Genomic DNA, 20857 nt, shown 5'->3' on the forward strand with positions numbered 1-20857 from the left:
CTAAATTGCGAAACTCCTTGTGTCTGGCACCTTCTTTATACAGCTTCTAGCAAATGCTAAAGATGTACCTCTTTGCCCTGGCTTTTGAGGTGTATATTGGACTCACCTTATTTCTGCAATGGTTAAGTTGTTTGAAACAGTTTTTAATATTGTGTTGTGATGTTGCAACCTGCCCTGGGAGCTTAGGACGAAACACAAGTAATAAATTAAATAAGAATAATATAGGCACGTAGATCATAAAGTAACTGTTATACTTAAGAAACCTTCATCCCTGCTACTGTAATAACTACAACATAGCAGCTGAAGCCCTGGGTGTATTGAAATCAAAAGTTTTGCCACTGGGTGCAAGGAAGTCGTGATGTCACAGAACTGCAGAATCGCAGAGTTGGAAGGGACTGTGGGGGTCATCTAGTCCAACCCCCTGCAATGCAGGAAGCTTTTGCCCAATGTGGGGCTCGAAATCATGATTTCAAGCTATCGAGACAACAAGAAAATATACAACATTCATGAGCTGGCAGGAATTTGCAAAATTGATACGGAAAGCATTTTACCTGCATAGCGTCTTTTGGGGCGAAGGAGAAAAGTAATAAAACATGAATGAAATAATCGTCTGGTCTGGAAAAAACCAATAACCCAGTACTGGAACTGTCCATTCCTTTCAAGGAAGTCTTCCACTTGCTAAAATTCCAAGTCACAGTGAAAGGCCAGCAAGAAATGTATTGTACTCAAAAATAATTTATATAGCCCATGCAATGGATAGCTCAGATAGCTTTCTGATGGCTGTATTCTCATGTTTTCGACAAGAACCTACACATTCTTGCCCATTAGGGTATCTGTCTGGTGGCTTGGGCACACTAGGAAAGACTTGAGCCGTTTGGAAGCAAGCCACTTTGGCCAGTAGGGACTGAGCAATGAGAGGCAGCAGTCAGAGGCAGTTTGAACATGTTTCTAGTGGGGAAATTATTATTGCCTCAGTTGCAGCCTCATCTGAGCTTAACCTCGCAAAAGTCCATAAGAGTACCAATGCCATTATCGGTGGCTAGGTATAGCTTAAATCAGATTTTAAACTAACTCCAGGAAATATTTTCATGGTTTATCTGTTGGAAGAAATCCAGCTATGGTGGAATATAGAATCTCAGGTAAGTGAAAAATTATCTACCCATTCTGACAGAACAAGGGCAATGTGCGCATGTTTCACAGTGAGTGTTAATTGTACTACTTTGGAATTAGATGGCTTGAGGCCTATTTGCCCTCTTGAAGCTTTTGTTTTACCAGTTCTTGGGAGGTAACCGTGACTAAGGGGTGTTGGTGAAAATATATAAAATGACGGAGATAAAAATGACTACAGACAAGTTATAATCACATAATCCTGTGGTGGAGGAAGTCCTTTCAAATGTAGATGTTTAGTTCTGCAGAGACAAGTCTTTGAACTCATTAAACATTGAACTGATGAAAATTATAAAAATAAATAATTCTTCTCTGGAGGAAAAGAAAGGCGGGGGAGGTATTTCATCAGGTGTTTTAACTAACAGGAATTCTGTTTGTCAGGATTCCCGTAGCTTCCTCTCATATAGACGCATGAGCCATCTTCAAAATGATTACAGGATTACAGGAATATATATTAGCTGAAAGAATATACTCCTAGTATTGACAGACAGGAGACAATCATGTGGTCCACCTGGGTCCATATTGCCATTTATTTCTGAAACCCATCCATGAATAATCTTTGGGTAAGTGGGATGCAGATTTAGGTTTTGATGGATGGGATACTGCAAGACCGCCTCATAACCAATCTCACTTCGATATCAGGCAAGCCTTTCTGTTTAGTCTGTAAACAACCTTCATCTGTGGCTGCCAAGTGGAGATCAAACCGCAAAGAAACTGATTTTTTCCTTAAGCGAGGGTTGTCTTTAAAGAAAGAGCCTTCCCATTCTTTAATCACTTCATCTACTTTCTCCGTCCTGAAACAATAAATTAAACATTATACTGATGAATGAGTGTGGAACAGACCTTCAAGCTAGGATTTCACAAAGTGATGGGAAATGGCATGACCTGACCACACACAGAGTTTTTGTTTAGTCAGCTGAAATACGGGGGCTGGTTTTAAAATCTGTATCCCTCAGGAAACGTGATGGCAAGTTGCAACCTTTCTGCAGTTTTTTACTTGTAAAATAAAAGGCGCCCAATTTGCTACACATGAACTTATGCCAAACTGAAGTGCTGCCCTAGAAAATCCTGATCAACCAGGATTTCATACTATGGAAAGAAAGACACCCATGGAAATCTGCTCTCACAACCTTCTTCAGGACAGAAGGCGGAGAGAAATTCTGTTGAACTAAGCAACACTGATTTAAGGATCTGCACTGAGTTTTTAGGCTGCCTTTAGTACCAATGGTTGCTTTTGTTTTGTACTAATTAATGTTTGCTAAATGCCTCTGTGGATGCCTTTTAACATTTGGGCTCCAGTCCTATATACAGGACACATCAACACTAAAAATTTAAAGCACATTTAAAACATATTGTTCCCCCCAAAGAATACTGGGAACTGTAGCTCTGTAAGGAGGTAAACTACAGTTCCCGGGATTTTGGCTGGGTGTGCGTGTGATGGGCTTCAAATGTGTTTTGAATTTATAGTATGGTATGGTATGGATGTAGACCGCTATTGAACACAGTGAGACATCTGAGTAAATAGTCCATCACTCATTGGCCTATTTTGCATTTCTTGGTAAACATCAGGTTAGTTAATGATTTACTGTGAATCTGCGATTTTCACTTGCCTTGTTCCTTTCCAATAGCTATGGGAGAAACAAACCACTATAACTGGGTTTGGTTGTCATGCAGACTGCGTACTGTGGTTTGCTTCCCTCAAACAAACCACAACCAATAATCCAAAAACAACCCACAGTGGACCTTAAGCCATCCACACTGCATACCCCTATGTTGTCTGAAAACAAGATGATACAGGGTGCTCGATCAGAAGCATCCCTACTCTGAAGCAAGCTGAGGTTGCTACTTTAACTGGCAAATGTTGCTCATTGCCAGTGCCTTGCGCATTTCCCACTCTCTGCGTTAAACTTCTGCAGGATATTTTTCTGGCGGATTTTGTCTCTTGTGGATGGAGGTGGTAGCATTAGTTGCCCCCCCACCAAGTCCTTAGCTCAACCCGCCTCAGAGAACATTTCCTTGTTGCTTGTAAGCGCTCTGCGCTGTTCAGTTTCACTTACTGTATCGTTCCACAAGCCTCTGCGCTCTCTTTTGCGACATTTCCATTTAAGACTGCTTGCTTTGTCAGTATTTCCACTTTTTCAATCTCGTGTGCCTTTAGCTCACTTGCTGTATAAATTAAAACAGAAAAGACAGTTCAAAACAACACCAGGCAATCTAAATAATAGTACAAAACTATTTAAAAACAGAGGCCAGTTAAAGATAAATAGAATGGCAGTAGAGATTTCAGCAGCTTAAAAAGCTACGTATTTTTAAATGGTCCATGAAATTGAGCCCCAAATTAGGGGTTGGGGAGTGGCCTGAAATAAACAGGTTTTTAAAACCCGCTTAAAGGTTTAGGATATATAATAATAATAATAATAATAATAATAATAATAATAATAATTATTATTATAACGAAATTACTTGACTGCTCCATAAAAACACTAATTAAAACAATACAGTATAGTACAGCAAGGAAGATTAGATGACTTTCAAAGTCCAGGCTTCCCATTCAGGGCCGAGATCGCTCTGGAGAAGAAGCTGTTCTTACGACGGCTCGTTCTTGTCTTCATCGTCCTGTATCTCCGTCCCGACGGCAGGAGCTCGAAGAGACAGTGACCAGGATGCAATGGATCTTTTACTATGTCCAGTGCCTTCCTATGGCACCTTGTGGCATAAATCTGCTCTAAGGTGGAGAGTGGGCAGCCAACAATGCTCTCTGCTGCCTTAACAACTCTGCACAACCCCATCCTGTGCTGGGTAGTACAGCTTCCGTACCACACACATAAGCCATAAGTGAGCACGCTCTCAATGGCACAGTGATAGAAGGCAAGCAGCAGTTTCTGCGGAAGATGGTTTTTCCTTAGAATTCTCAAAAAGTGCAGTCTCTGCTGCGCCTTCTTCACAAGCCCCCTTGTGTTGACACTCCAGGACAGATCCTCTTGTAATTCAATGCCCAAAAATCTGAACGTTGTTACCCTCTCCACACAGACCCCATCAATCAAAAGTGGCTGGATATTGCTCTTCTGTCTCCTGAAGTCCACCACAAGCTCCTTTGTCTTCCTTGTATTTATGAGCAAGTTGTTAGCTCTGCACCACTCTGTCAGCCGCTCTACCTCATCTCTATAATTCGTTTCACCCTCCCTTTCAGGGATGAGCCCAATCACGGTTGTGTCATCTGCAAATTTGACAACCCTATTACTAGGGTGAGCAGCGACACAATCGTACGTGTAGAGAATATAAAGGAGCGGACTGAGTACGCATCCCTGTGGTGTTCCTATGTTAGTCTTAAGCATATTAGAGGTATAAGGGCCCAACCGAACCCTCTGGGGGCGGTCTGACAAAAAGTCCAGTATCCACCCACAAAGTGATAACGGAAGCCCCCGATCTTCCAGTTTAGACATCAGACGTTGTGGTAGAATGGTATTAAATGCCGAGCTGAAATCTAAAAAAAGCAGTCTGGCATAACCCCCCCCCCCCCCGCTGCTCCAAATGTGCAAGGACGGCATGGAGGGCAATCGCCACAGCGTCCTCTGTCGATCTTTTCGTTTTATAAGCAAATTGGAATGTGTCCAGTCCCTCTGGTAGGCAGGCAATGACATGATTTCGTACCAGCTTTTCAAAGCACTTCATGATTATAGGTGTGAGTGCTACTGGACGAAAGTCATTCAGTATGTACTCCTATGTAGCAGAGGTCCATAATATAAGGGGGCCATCACAGAAAAGGCCCAGTCTCATGCGCTTATCAACTTTATAGATGGGTCTACATGTAGGGCCCTGAAGCAGTCATCGTGCCCAGGCAAGCTTGTATGTTATATGTAGGTGGCCCTTCATTTAACATGGTACCAAACTGTTTAGAACTTTTAAGGTCAGCACCAGCACTTTGAGAGGAGCCCAGGAACCCACCGATAACCAAATCAAATGGTTCAGAATAGGTGCCAAACATTGTGATCACCAAGCCCAACCTATTCTGCCCATTTGAAGTTTCCAGAATTACAGAGTTGTCTCTTATTTCCCAGTGGGTTATTTTCTTAAACTCCTACAAGTTCTGATTCACATTCAGCTTTGCCTAAATGGTGAGCTGTCTTTTTATGTTAATTCCAGGTCTTAAGAAAACTCACATGAAGGTAAGATAAACGCTATTTGGCTAGTGGCGCGCTTTTTGTCGCCTTTTCTGTCTTGGCACGCAGAACGATGAAACCTTGAAAGAAAAGGAGGAAGAAACTGTAAGAATGAAGAATGGGCCTGCTTATGGGTAGATCCTTCTAAATCGGGGGCTGCCAGACTTCAGGCTTTCTGGATATTTTTTGTTTTGTTGGTGGATATCAGGTTTCAATATCCACCAACCCACCATCTATAATAATAGTTGGGGGTTGTTGTGCTGACGTACACTTGGAATAAAAGGGCAGAGCACAAATTAAATCCAAATTAAGTCCTTTCATACAAGAGCTTCCTGGTTTCCACGCAAACATACATTGGATCAACCTGATTTAGGTTTTTAACTGCTGCTGCTTTTGAACAATTCAGAATTGGGAACACTTATCGATTGACTGTGAATTGCCCGCAGAAATAGCAGCAGATTTTGATCTACCTATTGCCCATCCCTGTTCTAGATAAACAAGATACCATGAACATTTGCAGCGGGTGAGCTCTGTGGGTTGAGCAGTCCCAATTGAACTTGTTTGGCACGACACTTTAGACCTTCTGCCTGTTCAGTATACAAGCATGTGGCAACCTCTATCAGGGTAGAGTTAGCTCAGGGCTGTTTCATATGTTGTTTCTTTCCTCTATGGAGACAATGGTCTGGACTGGATGCAACATACTGTATATACAGTATTGGCTTATGAAGCTGAAATGGTTAAAACACTTGTGCCACATGCTTGAATGGAGAATCTGCCAACAATTGAAGGTTTCTTAGGTTAATTAAGAGTTTCCTATAATACAAAGGTGTTTGCAGAAGCTTTCAAACTCTCCCTTTCTCACCCACCAGATTGCCTCGAATGAACTATTGTGTGAGTATATTCTGAGTACATTTTTAATAAATGGGCTAGGCAACCAATGAAAATGCTTTGGTCCACTTCCCAGCTAAATCGCCTTGGATCTGCCACAGTGCTAGCCATGTCAGGAATTTTAGGCAGGAAGTGGGGCATAAATCTAGGCAGGCAGGCAAGCAAGCAGGCAAGCAAGCAAGCAAGCAAGCAAACAAACAAACAAAGATAACCTTTACTAGCCATAGAACCCTGGCTATGCTATAGGTCATGTGTTGGCAAACTAAGGCCCGCAGGCCAGATCAGACCCTATTGCCTTCTGGATCGGGCCCGCGAACGGTCCGGGAATTGCCGCGTGGATTGCCAGCATGTGCGTTCTTTCCCTCTCCCTCCCTCTACCTTACACGGCAGCGACGCTGGCGCCTCCTCCCTCCTGGCTTCTCCCCGCCCTGCCTAGAGGAGGAAGGGGGCTGGGCTTTGTTGGTGTCAGCAGCAGCAGCGCTTGAGCGGCCGCCATTTTGAGCAGCCCCACTCTGGAGCCCTCATCCTCCTGCCGCTGCCACCCTCCCCTGCTGCTCGCAAGACACAGGTAAGCAGCCACTGGGGCTTATGGTGCTCTTGCATCATCCACCCCCCAAAAAAATATAGTCTGGCCCCCCACAAGGTCTGAGGGACAGCGGACCGGCCCCCTGCTGAAAAAGTTTGCTGACCCCTGCTATAGGTATTTGAGGACTGTATGTGGGTACCTTTTCTCCTCCCTCTCCAGCAGACTGCGGTACGTAGCTATTTCTTGCTCAAGCCTCATCTTAGTGTTTAGTAATATTTCGTGTTGCTGCAGCTGCTTTTCAATCCCTTGCCGCACTTTATGTAGCTCTCTCTCTAGGCCTTCAATCTCTGCTTCCAGGTGCTTCAGTTGTGTCTGGTACCGCTGTTCTGTGGTGCGCAGAGAATTTTCCAGACCCTTTTCCTGTTAAAATTAGATTACTGGTTTCAATTCCTGAATGTACTTCTAAAAAGCCCAGGACCATAAAAAAAAACTTTTGAAAAACACACATACACAATCAACTTTACATTTCAAATTAAATTCAAACTAATTAAATCAGTATTTGTCACAAACCTTTATATTCTGAGCAATATAAAACGTATAGTTGTACCTTGGAAGTCAAATGGAATAAAACATTTTTTAAAAAACCTTTCCTTCAGACTCAGGGGTCGGATAACTCCATACCCTCCAACATTTCTCCAATGAAAATAGGGACATCCTAAGGAAAAGTGGGACATTCTGGGATCAAATCAGAAACTGGAATGGCTTCTCTAAATCAGAGATGTCCCTGGAAAATAGGGTCTGTAAAGTTACCTTGAGTACAGTGAGCCCTAGGGAAAACAGCAAGCAATTTCACCTCCTCTCTCTGCACAGACAGCCCAGCTGCTCAATCAGACTTACCACAGCATGGAGAGAATCAATTTCCATCTGCATATGGTGCCACTGGCGTCTTGCTTCATTTAGCTCTGCCCTGGCTGCTTTTAGCGCTTCCTCGTCTTTGCTCATTCTTTCACTAGTGGCTTCTTCTAGCTGCAAAGAGGAAGCATTGGCCACATCAGTTCAAGATGTCCCACACTGAAAATTTCAAATTTGGATGTGCGAATGAATCTTAGGTTCCTGAAACATACCCAGTGCACAATTCACGTCTTCTTCATTTTATTATACTATCATCAAAACAAGATGGTTCTGAAGGGAGTTGAATGGTTTCATAGTGGGAGCAAAAGCAATAATAATAATAATAATAATAATAATAATAATAATGGATGGGGTGGTCATAGGTCTGCCTGAAAAGAAATGGCATATGTTCTAACCCACCCCACCTCCGTTTGAGCACAGGACATGGTATCAGAAGGGACTTGCTGCCTACAAACTGAGAACAAAATGCTAGAGCAGAGTTTCCCAAACTTGGGTCTCCGGCTATTTTTGGACTACAACTCCCATAATCCCTCACTAGCGAGACTGGTGGTCAGGGATGATGGGAACTGTAGTCCAAAAGTAGCTGCTGACCCAAGTTTGGGAAACATTGTATGAGATATAACAAGATGGGCTGTAGAGCTCTGTGAGTGTGTGCCGTCTACCTTACATGCCAAAATATTAAGATGAATTTATGGATGACTGCAAAGCAAGCCCCACCACTATTCTTTATGGGAATGGGAAACCTGTGTTTCTTCAGGTATTGTTAGGCTACAGCCACCATCATCCTTGATAGATCCAGTGTTTTGGGGTGATCAAAATGCTGATTGCTCTGGGCCATGGCGTTCCATGTGTTTCTCCTAACTTCAGGCTTAACATTGGGGTGGGAGAGAATGTTCTGCCTGCATACAATCTGAGGCAAGTACTAGGTCGCCAACACATCAGAAAGGCCGATGTTGCTCTTGTATTTAATGGTGGCTCCTGTGGATAGGATCTGAAGAACTCAGCAGCTGCTACAAGGCCAGTTTTTTATTCACCACAGGATCTTTAGTACCAGTGCTTAAACCAAGATGCCTTCATGCAGCTCAACCTGATATGTGCCAAGACAGACACACTGAAGCTCAAAGAAGACCCAAGAAGAACTAATTGCACAATTCCCGTTGAGGGACTTGGCATGTTTTAAAGGACACATTGACACAACTCCAGAGGTTACTCCATAATATTGTTTGCTTATTTATAAAATGCCATCCATATACAGTACAGTGATACCTCGGGTTAAGAAATTAATTCGTTCTGGAGGTCCATTCTTAACCTGAAACTGTTCTTAACCTGAGGTACCACTTTAGCTAATGGGGCCTCCTGCTGCTGCTGTGCTGCCGCCGCACGATTTCTGTTCTCATCCTGAAGCAAAGTTCTTAACCCAAGGTACTATTTCTGGGTTAGCGGAGTCTGTAACCTGAAGCATCTGTAACCTGAAGCATCTGTAACCTGAGGTACCACATGTTCATGGCACTTTACAAAAAAGAGGTCCTTGCCCCAAAGCTCTTACAGTCTAAAATAGACACAGAGGATGGGGGGAATGGAGGCAGGGAATGAATATGCAGTTACTTCAATTAATATCACATATACCATACTTTTCCGTCTATAAGACGCCCCCATGTACAAGATGCCCCCTTTAAGAATTTAAGAATATGGGGGGGGGTGGCACAGGGTTGTTGAGCTTTTTTTAGGGTGGGGATTGCCAAAAATCGCTCACCTGCATGTGTCGCAAAATCTACCTCCCGTCTGTCCCATCGCCAGCAGAACCTGCCAATCACCAGCCCAACTGCTGGAGCGTCAGCCAATCAACACCACCCACTGACGCAGCAACCAATCAAACGTCCAGCCTATGCACTACCCATGTATAAGATGATCCCCCACTTTTAAGCACGATTTTTGAAGAAAAAAACATAGTCTTATACACGGAAAAGTATGGTACTTTGGCTTTGTTCCAATGGGAACTAGGGGGAAGTTCTAAGGGCTTCCCAGAAAATTCTAGGATGCAGAAATATACTGTTAAGGACTCACTGAAGCTTCTCGAGAAAGTTCAATATACAGTCAAGGTATCTATGAGAAAATTGCTTGGATATCACTGAGGGGGGGGGGGGGAAGGCAAATGGTTTGAATCCCAAAGTGCTCATTAAGATCATAATTCAGAAACACTACTCGGTTCCTACATCAGACAACAGGAGGAATCTGCTAACCTACGTACTGTATTTATTCAAATCTAATGCACACCCTAGTTTTCAAAACCTTGAAACTCAAAAAGGTATTTGCTTGCAAATGTAATATGCATTGGCAAAAAGTGCACTCCCAAGGCCTGTTCAATCTTCTCTCCTGAGAGCCGCCATATTCCATCTCAAATGGGCTACTGTGCCCACGCCTGCAGCCAGACTCTTTGTCGCATGACAAGGCCGGTTCCTGCAACATTCACCTTGTTCACCAGTAAGGCCAAGTCCTTGTTCGGGGGGGTGGGGGACCGGACCAGGACAGGGCGATCTTGAATCAGCAGCTGGCGTGCGGAGCTGGGCGAGGGGAAAGGCAGTGTGTTTGTACAAGCAAACTCCCATGATGCACACTGAGCCCCCGACTCACTTCACCCGGCTCCAGCCGCTTCTGCTGACCCACATGGCTCTCCCCCTCCTGTGGCAAAGATGGCAGTGGTGGCAGTGGAGTGGCAACAGAGCGACCGGGTCTCCCAGTTAACAAGAGCTCGTCTTTTTTCATGGTGCCCAAAGGAAAAAAAGCAGACTCAGCAGAACTTGAACACAACATCCAGGCAAGTTTGCAATTGAATCTAATGCACCGTCAAATCTAACGGCACACCCTAATGTTCACGGCAGAATTTGGCCAAAAAAAGTGTGGATTACATTTGAGGAAATATGGTAATTTCAACACCTCACATTTCTTCATCTACCTATCGGAGTTAAGCCAGCGCAAGGAAGTCTTCCAACAACAGAACTGTGAGACATTGGGTGACATCACAGCGGTCCAGATAGTATTTACTTTTTTAAAAATAATCATTGGTATACTGCTTTTCTGTCCTTAATAGCACTGGGCATGCACCTACACAGGAGGAATGTGGTGCAATAGGTGTGTTGTTGCAGAGATGGACAGTCCTGACAAAATACAGCCCACTGGTCAAGCAATCGAATATATGGGGCCAGGCATGTGCAGAGCTTGTCTGAGGACATGGGAGGCAAGGGACATTCTTGGCATGATGGTGTAAGTGTCAGGAGTTCAGCCTACACTCGAGTAGGACCCTGGCAGAGACACATGCCTGACCGGCATGTTCCCTCCAGTGTGGTGTAGTGGTTAAGAGCGGTAGACTCATAATTTGGTGAACCAGGTTCGATTCCCTGCTCCTCCACATGCAGCTGCTGGGTGACCTTGGGCTAGTCACACTTCTCTCTAAAGTCTTTCAGCCTCACTCACCTCACAGAGTGTTTGTTGTGGGGGAGGAAGGGAAAGGAGAATGTTAGCCGCTTTGAGACTCCTGAAGGGGAGTGAAAGGCGGGATATCAAATCCAAACTCTTCTTCTTTCTTCTGCCTGAACATCACAGCGACCAATGCCAAACGACACCGGCACACTTAGGGATCTGCAGAGTTTGCACAGTTGGGTAACAGACCTCAGCAACTCAACATTTTGGCTAATCTACTTTATTCACGTATAAACACACACGGAGCACTGCAACATGGCTCCCCCTCTATCATCAGACAACAAAGAGAAAAAGAACAAAGGACAATAGTCCCACTTCATGGAACACAGTAACACAAACATCCTGTCTCTGTCACTTCCCACTCTGTGGAGTCAAAACATATACCGTCATGTGATAGACAACAATCCCATGATTGTAATCATGGAGCAGGAATTCTAACAGTAAGTTCAGCAGGCTCCTGGCGCACACCTCCCCCCCCCGGCCGACTTAGTCCTCTGAGTCTCAGGACAAGTGTACCTGGCTGCCGCACCCTGCATGAGACGCGCTCTTGGCACTATGGGACAATTCTGGAGGCAGCAATTCTGAGGCAATAGTAGACATAGATACGATAGCACTACAGAAGCTTTGGGGGGTAATAGGTACTTTGCACAATTAACCCCAGATAAGGATGCTTGATGGCTCCACTTCAACAGTGACTATGCATCATCTGACATTCAGAAAGCGCATGTTGTTACTTTCCTCCCCAAGGTGCTTCTGGAAAAACTTGTTCTGTCTTCATTTTTGTAATTACATTTATTGGCAGGGAATTAAAATAGCCCCCTGGCCAAAAGCCACACACCCCGCCCCCCCCCACATTTGTACTAGAACATGTGAACAATATATAATATTTGAGTCTTTAATAAGAATACATAATATATATGTAGGACAAAAAAAGGTTAGCCTTAAAAGCAAGAAGGGAAATGATGGTCAGAAAGCCACAAAATGGATCACAGATTAAAAGGTTTTTTTAAAAAATAAAACCCCCCTAATAATAATTTCATGTATTTATTAACCCAGATAAAGCCTGGGCTATATAATTTTATTCAGCCCGATGGATCTGATACCTGTTTGAAAATGCATAAACATTGTTGAAGCATCATATTGGAATTTGACTTCTCATCTGGCTGCTAGAAAATAATTGCCGGCAACTAGTTCAGACATAAGTTGTGGATTTCTACTGACACCTACTTCTGAGGCAATATTTTTACAAATACCTAGTTTTGTTCCTTCTGGAGAAATGCACGTACTCTGTCATTACCAGATTACAAATTGCCTTTGAATGACACATCCTCAAATAACAGGGGAGTGACTGTAGGCATGGCAGACATCATCTAAGGCCTGGTTTGTGCTGTTCATGGTATATGCAGAAGAAATTCATGCTTTAGGATGGTTATTTATGCATTTTCCAAAAGAGGAATATGAAGAAGCAGCAGCAAGAAGTACATCCTCCCCAAAGAGGTCAAATATATGCACGAAATTTGCATATGCGGCTAATTAATATGTATACATATAGGTTCACATTTAGAAAAACAAAAATACTGCAATCCAGGCAGAAACATGAAATATGATATGGAGATGAATGTGACCTGTATGTTTGTTCAGTTTGATGCTGTTGGCTGGCAACTTCAAGGCTCCAGTTGCTGTCCCTTCTTACGGTTCTTTACTAGGGGCTACACTTGCCAACCTCCCCCCCCCCCCGGCCTGCCATTATCCCCTGCATTAATCCCCATTCCATCTCATGCAACTATTAAGCTCACTTTTCACCTCTCCAGTTCCATTTCTGAAGGCACTTTTCTCCTTTATTCTGTAGCATGCTTTGCACCTCTTTTCACCTTCACCTTCACCTTCATGTCTATGCCTCCTCCTGCTCCTCTTTTTGTGCCTCTGACCCTTGCTCACAAACCACCCTCATGGAACCCCATGCATCTTTCTCCTTCCACACATTGCAATGACTAAGCACCCTTGCCACCTTCCATCCAATTATGAAGCTACTTTTCCCTCCTGTTCTGCAGACACTTCATGCCCCAGCTTTCATGCTCACCCGCTTCCCATGCCTCCTACTCCCTCCTTTTTTTTTTGCAGCCCCCTTTACACCCCCATTTTCACCTTCACTCCCTTTCCCTCCTCAATTCGACCTTGAACACGGACCACCCCTTTCCCTCGACTCATCCTCTCTCCTATTATAACAGCCCCCTTTGCGTGTGAACCATTGTGAAACGCACGGTACTATATCTTTTAAGTTAAATAGATTATTAAGAGCAAGGCTGTTAGCTTGTTTAGTTAGGGAAGGTTAAGTTCAGCTGATGGATGTACATATATGGCTTGTTAATAAAATATCTGTTCTAAATTATTACACGGAATCTGGAACTTCATGTTGAAGACAACACATGGCACCAGGAGTGAAATACAGTGTGTGACGCTACAATGGAATATTTGAGGCCTCTCCTTCCTTCGTCTCACATGAGGTCGCTGAGGAATGGAAGAGGGAGAAGTTTAAGTACAGTGTAAAGGGGGTAGCGTTGTAAGAAAAAAAAGTGGCCGTTTTAAACAACAGCCCATGTTGCAGTCAGTAAAGTAAGCGAGGAGCAACTCTGAGAGGAAAATGGCAGTTTTAAACATCAGCAGAGGTTTGAGTGAAGCATGGATGCTTTAAAACAGCCACTTTGACTCCTTTCAGGGTCTCTCCCTTCTCACTGTACTCAAACTTCTTTCCTCAGCTATTTCATGTGAGAGAGATAAAGGACTCACTGGCATGCACCACTCTCCCCGTGAAGATTGATCACGAGCGAATGTGGCCTCATAGCCTCCAACTGCCCTGAAAATGCCGGGACCATCATTAAATCCCTTAAGCCATTGTGGCTTCTCACTTTCTCACACAGAATCCGAAATCCCCTTCTTTGTTGAGGTACACTAATCAGAAATGGCTTCACGTTGGGGGAAGCAGGGATGAGAGAGTTGCCGACTGAGACCTCCTCCTCTGTCAACTCCTTTGCTGTTGCTCCTGGGAGTTGTAGAAGGTGGGTTGGGGGGGGGAGGAAGAGTCTTGCACCGGGTTCAAGCGAGGGAGCTAGCGCGGCCAGCCAGCAGAGTATTAGCAGCGGGTAGAGGAGAAGAAGGGGGCGCGAGGCAATGGGGACGCTGACGTTCCCATCCCCGTTGTGGGAGGCTGCCACTCTCCAGCCTGGTGGGTCCCCATTCAGTTGGCCAGGCCAAATAAAAACAAGAAGGAGAAAGTGAGCCAGGTCAGGTCTGAAGAGAAGGTGGCGGCTAGAGGAGACCATGGGCAGGAACACGCGCTGGGTGTGTAGCTGGCAGGATGAAGACAGGCCTGTGGTGGCCTGGAGTTGAGGGGTGTGGGAGCAAGGAGGTTATGGGGTCAAGGGTGGGCACTGGAGCTAGCTGGGCTTTGCAAGGGGAGGGGTTGTCTGTATCCTGAAAAACTTGAATAAAAATCTTAACATGCAAAGCCAGAAGGAAAGAGCCCCTCCCCAGCAGTGATAGTGATGCAGAATTATGAGGACAGTTGGAGGGTATGAGGCCTGTAGAAAGTTCCTCACCCCTGCCCTATCCTACAGCTCCCGTTGCTCGGTCCCTGCTCCTGCCAACCTAGCAGTTCAAAAGCACGTCAAAAGTGCAAGTAGATAAATAGGTACCGCTCTGGCGGGAAGGTAAACGGCGTTTCTGTGCACTGCTCTGGTTCACCAGAAGCAGCTTTGTCATGCTGGCCACATGACCCGGAAGCTGTACGCCGGCTCCCTCGGCCAATAAAGCGAGATGAGCGCCACAACCCCAGAGTCGGTCACGACTGGACCTAATGGTCAGGGGTCCCTTTACCTTTAAGCCTTGTTTTCAGCAACATATGTTGCTATCAATGGTTCACATACATGTTGCACAGAGCAGATGGGTGCTTTGAGATGTAGGGAACCCAGGTCCAAGTTGCTGCTCTGCGGAGAAACTCTCTGGACAGGCATGTCGGTGCCTCTGGGCCTAACCTAGCAGGCTGCTGTGAGGACAAGTTGTTGTAACCCATCCCAGCCTCTTGGGACAGGATTTGAAAGCTGCTGGAACATACAAATAGTATCATCTTACACCAGAAGCAAGCCTGCCGTGAGATAATAATAGGACCATACATTCAGAAATAACCATATTTAAAGTGTAGCAGGGTGATAACATCAGCCTGCAACTAGCTTACATGTCTTGGTTTATGATGTGTTGCGGTACTCAGACTAATTGTCCAGCTGTGATTCACAGATGTTTATTTCTGTGTGGATGTCTAATGGTGTCATTGTGACCGGATAACCTTTAAGAAATATGAGAGCTGGAACAAGGCAAGGCATTGCAAAATACTACGGCACTCGTTTTCTGGGGGGACACCGTAAATATTACCTTGAGGGTTAAAGCACAAGCTCCCACAACCTTAAAAGTGGCTAGAAATCTTAACCCACCTTAACATGGCTCCTATACACAACTGCTAAAGGATGCCTACTTTATCCCCCCACCCCCCACAAAAAAGAAGAATCATCTCAAAATGAGCCAAGAGCACTATTTCATTTGTGGGGAGGGAATGGGAATCACAAAAACCTTTGCCATCCTATTTATATAAACAGATAGATGCAAGGTGACACGACTCTTATACCTTCATGTATTTCCCCGCAGTTTTTCGGGCTAGATATGCTGCAGTATGAGAGGAGAAAGAACGGAATAACACACACACACCGCGATTCCCTTTCCCCAATAAAAGGCTGCATTGGAAAAGAAAATACTGTACCTCACAGAGGCTGAGAGAGGAACTGAGTACACATTGGAATGCCTCCTTATTCGGGTAGGTGCCTTTCTGTATATAATCATTACCTGGGTCCCTGCTGAGAGGATGGTCTCTATCTGACTTCTGGTGATGAGCGTTTCATAGTTTGCCCTGATCTCATTGAGGAGCTGGGACAGTTCCATGCTGCTCCCATCCTCCACCTTGGCTAACTCAACCTTATGGATAGGGCGAGAAGCCTGCAGCAGCAGCAGCAAAGCATTCTCAGCCTGCAGTAAGAGTGAGAACACAGAGGGAGAGGGAGAGAGAGGAGGGAGGAAAACACTGATTTTTTTTTTTAAAGCAGCAGAGTTCTATTCTCTTAGCAGCATTGAAGAATGGCCATTTGTTTTTTATTTATTTCATTTATTAGATTTATATATACCGCCTTTCATCCTAAGATCGCAGGGCGGTTCACAGAATAAAATACAGGATAAAGGTAAAGGTAAAGGGACCCCTGACCGTTAGGTCCAGTCGTGGCCAACTCTGGGGTTGCAGTGCTCATCTCGCTTTACTGGATGAGGGAGCTGGCGTACAGCTTCTGGGTCATGTGGCCAGCATGACTAAGCCGCTTCTGGCGAACCAGAGCAGCAAACTGAAACGCTGTTTACCTTCCTGCCAGAGTGGTACCTATTTATCTACTTGCACTTTGACGTGCTTTCGAACTGCTAGGAAATAGCAAAAGCAAAACAGCAAAGCAATAACACACACACACACCCTTTCTCACAGACACATTTAAAAGGCTGTAGAATCAGCCAAAGGCCTGGTTGAAGAGGAGAGTTTTCAAATGGCACCTAAAGATACGTGATGAAGGCACCAGGCAAACTTCCCTGGCGAGAGCATTCCACAAATGCTTTGAAATGAAATAATTACAGAATTAATTATAATTAATTATGTTTGTCAGTGAAATGAATTATGTAGGTTTTAGTGGAAGCCGAACTGCAGCCAAACAGAAACGGCTCTGATTGCGGTGAACACTGGGTGGCCCCTTAAATCCCTAGTGATGGATGGATCAAATGAGGGTCACTTCAGAGTTGCTTTTTCTCCAACACAGAAGCTATTTTATAGAGCATAATTTATTGCTTGGCTTGGGGGACTACAAGATAAAATCAAGAACAATCTTGACTGAAATTAGACAAAAGGAAAAAGAAATGGAAAGATTTCCAAATAAGATTAGTATTAATTGGCAAATTAAGACGTTGCAGAGGCAGTTATCTATGCTAAAAACGCAAGAGATAGAAAAGTTGAATTATGCTAAATGAAAAACTTTGAATTTGCCAATAAACCAGGGAAGTGGCTGGCATATGAACAACAGAAGGAGAAAGAAAGGAAAGTGATAGTGAAGCTGCAAGAGGGAAATGCTGTGATAACAGATAATGTACATATGAAAAAAGTATATCATCAATTTTATTCTAAGCTGTATAAAGCAATTTCTTCAAACTTTTCTCTTTTCAGTGGGCCTATTCAGACAGATGATTGGTTACATGTTTTATTGTGTTTCTTTGTTTTTTGATGTTTTTAACATGTTTTAAACAAGTTTTTATTTTATTTTTATTACAGATATGCTTGCCCCTCTGTGGGCTATGCTTGGGAGGGAGGGTGGCATATAGTTAAATTTGATAGATAGCTAAATAAATGAACTATATTAATGATTTTAAATGACGATATTACTTGCTTACGCCAGATCACTATATTGTGAATTGCTTTATAATTGCCTTAGCTTTCCTGCAGCTAAATGATCTAACACTTTGTGCCCTCGAGGCCTCATGAGGAATGATAAATAAGTTTAATTTGGGATGTTGAAACTCGAACATCCTACACACTTTTCTTTGGAAGCCAAGAAAGCTAAATACATAATGCAACATCCTACAAACATTTCTTTGGAAGCAAAGCAACCCACATACCTAACGCAATAGGTTTAAAGAGTTCATTTTCGACATTTTATTTTGAATCAGCAAATTTCCTCACGCCTCAGTTCAGCTCTGGGATTTTATTGGCACTGGGATTTTATTTATTTATTCAAAATATTTATGAGTTGCTTTTCTTTATCGAAGGGAGCATGCCAAAATAATACGCCTACAATGAAATGGTAAAATGTAGCAGAGTGATGAAATAATGGCTTAGATATATTTTTATTTATTTATTTTCTATACCAAACACACTCAAAAATTCAGAGCGACCAATAATTTCAATTCAACCTTCCAAACAGTGGAAGTAAAAACATAGAATTACAAAACTTAAGAATTATTAAAAGTCTCCAAGAAAAACAATGCAGGAATTGATGCGTCCCTTAGTTGTCTTAGAAGGGCATCATACAAATTGGGAGCCAGTACTCCCTTACCCTGGTCGCCATACATTTGAGTCCACCTGGTGGGGGCATCTGAATAGCATATTTTTCTGTGTATAACATGCCCCCTATTTTTTGGGACTCCATCAATTGCCAGTCTCCCATATATACTATCCATGTATAAGACGACCCCCAATTTTAAAGTTGAAAAAAAAATGGGAGAAAATATAGTCTTATACACGAAATAATATGGTAATTCCTTTTCATGGAGATGTTTGGGCTGAAGACAGCCATTCGTGTATTCAAGTCCTAACCCATTAGAGCAGGGTTTCCCAAACTTGGGTCGCCCCCCCTGTTTTTGGACTACAATTCCCATCGTTCCTGACCACTGGTCCTGCTAGCTAAGGGATGATGGGAGCTGTAGTCAAAAAACATCTGGAGACCCAAGTTTGGGAAACCCTACATTAGAGCATGATGGAGAACCTGTGACCTTCCAGATGTTGCCATATCCCTCCTGCCCCAGCCGGCATAGACACAGGTTAAGGATGATGGGAGTTGTAGTCCAGCTACAAGTTCCCACTGGAGCTTTGAAGGTTAAGTTAATCACTCTGAATTATATTTTGAAAGGCACTGAAATCCAGTGTAGCTATTTTAATGTCAATGTGATATTGTCAGAATGATGGTTCTAAGCCGGAATTCTGATTGCAGTGTTTTGATGCAGCCGAAGATTCTAAACTGCCTTTAAGGACAGTCTGGTACACAACACCTTACAAAATCTAGCCTGGATAGAGCATAACTTTATCCACAACAGTGGAGGGGCCGTACTAATATAACAGAGAAAAATTAAGACATGGAGAAAAATCTAAGTTAATGTTTCCCATAGAGAATTCACCAGATTAATTTAAGAAAGGAATTTAGGCTCCAACTCTTCGATGCTTTAGCACATGTATTGAGAACCTATGGCTGCCCAAATGTTATTGGACTCCAACTCCCATCAGCCCCAGGGAGTTGTAATCCAGCAAAATCTGGAGATCCACAGGTTCCTCACTCCATGTTTGACACGTTAACTGGATTAGAATATATTTTTATTTATAGCCCGCATTTTGGCTTATTCCAAATCCTCAAGGATGCTCACATTCAAAGCACCATGGAACTAAGCAAAACAGGCTCTTTAAACCACCAGTTCTTTGGTCCCCCTAAGTGATCTGTGTGTTTTCATCCATCTCAGCCTTGCAAACTCCTTAATTGACTGCATCTATACTCCTACACTTGAGTTCTGTGTAGATGTACACAGTGCTCTTGTTTCTTCAAGCTGTGACAAGTACCCTTGTGTTTCCTCGGCCCTAGGTACGATTACATACCTCGATGTCACAACAGGATGCTAACGATGGATGCCTCCTATGTGAACTCAGCTGGTCCAGATAATGATCAGTCAATTTTTGCAGTTCAAAGTTTCGACGCTTTGAAATAGCATCACCCAGGCAAAGATTTATCAAAGCTTCTGCCAAGTGAATGCCGCTGGAAATTGTGTTTGACGTTGATGTGCGTGTTCAAACAAGATAGTATTAAATAAAAATCCAGACGCTATATTCCTTTGAATCTGAGCTCAAAAGATACTAGTGCTGCAGACTGAAGCACTCATTCCTAGCTTTGTCCTGACTTTAAAACCTGAAATGCTTAAAAAAAAAAATAGTTGGCGGGGGGACGGGGGACGGGAGGTCTAAGATGCATTTCCCCATAAGCATCTGGTTGGAAACTGCGAGAGCAGGATTCCGCACATAGGCAGGCATGTGGTCTATTCCAGCAGTGATTTTCTTTCACTGGGTTGGAACCAGGGATGGATAAACGGTGGTCCTTCATAGGTTGTTGGACTCCATTAGCCCCAGCCAGCAGAGGCAGATTTAGGGGAGCATGGCTGTTCACCCGCACTGGGAGTTGAACCGAAGCTAAATGTTGGAAGATTCGGGGCACATAAAAAAAGTACTTCTTCGTGCAGTGTACAGTTCACCTAGGGAAGTTGCTCCCACAAGAGGCAATGATGGCCATCAACCTAGATGGTTTTAAAAGAGGTTGAACAAATTCATGGAAGAGAGGGCTGTCAACGGCTCCTAGCTATGATGGCTATGCTTCTGCCTCCACAGCTGGAGGCAGTGATGCTTCTGAATCCCAGTTGCTGGAAGCTACAGGAGGGGAGAACGTCCTTGGGAAAGGTCTTGCTTGCAGGTTGCCCACAGTTGCCACTGTGAGAATATTGGACTAGATGGGCCATTGGCCTGATCCAGCAGGCTCTTATGTTCTTATGCTCAGGTCCTGCTCATGGAAAACCTTCACTGTCTTTTAGGAAGAGACTACAGCAGTCTGCTCTCTTTAAGCTTGGTAAAAGGTAAAGGTAAAGGGACCCATGACCATTAGGTCCAGTCGTGACCAACTATGGGGTTGCGGCGCTCATCTCGCTTTATTGGCCGAGGGAACCGGCGTACAGCTTCCAGGTCATGTGGCCAGCATGGCTAAGCTGCTTCTGGCAAACCAGAGCAGTGCATGGAAACACTGTTTACCTTCCTGCTGGAGCGGTACCTATTTATCTACTTGTACTTTGACGT

The 20857-nt window shown here is 43.9% G+C and overlaps 1 protein-coding gene and 1 long non-coding RNA gene across 3 annotated transcripts; one reads left to right on the top strand and one right to left on the bottom strand.

Annotated features, from left to right (window-relative positions):
- Nucleotides 1-1668: 1668 nt before the first annotated feature.
- On the bottom strand, nt 1669-16209 carry KRT222 (keratin 222). Of its 2 annotated transcripts, none has more exons than XM_083583550.1 (6): nt 16021-16209; nt 7639-7767; nt 6941-7161; nt 5328-5407; nt 3225-3333; nt 1669-1961 (listed from the first exon to the last, which is right to left on the bottom strand). In XM_083583550.1, exons 1-6 carry the CDS (start codon nt 16114-16116, stop codon nt 1748-1750), a joined length of 849 nt encoding a protein of 282 aa, XP_083439676.1. In that variant the 5' UTR covers nt 16117-16209; the 3' UTR covers nt 1669-1747. The 2 variants fall into 2 exon arrangements, with proteins under 2 accessions (XP_083439676.1, XP_083439675.1); XM_083583549.1 differs by having other exon boundaries at nt 5376-5407; nt 16021-16194.
- Nucleotides 12106-20647, top strand: LOC310748180. Its single transcript, XR_014541167.1, has 3 exons — nt 12106-12364; nt 15826-15991; nt 19605-20647. It is a non-coding gene; the product is annotated as an uncharacterized lncRNA (long non-coding RNA).
- Nucleotides 20648-20857: the final 210 nt, after the last annotated feature.

Source organism: Podarcis filfolensis (assembly GCF_964270895.1).
Source record: "Podarcis filfolensis genome assembly, chromosome: 13".
NCBI classification, from domain to species: Eukaryota; Metazoa; Chordata; class Lepidosauria; order Squamata; family Lacertidae; genus Podarcis; species Podarcis filfolensis.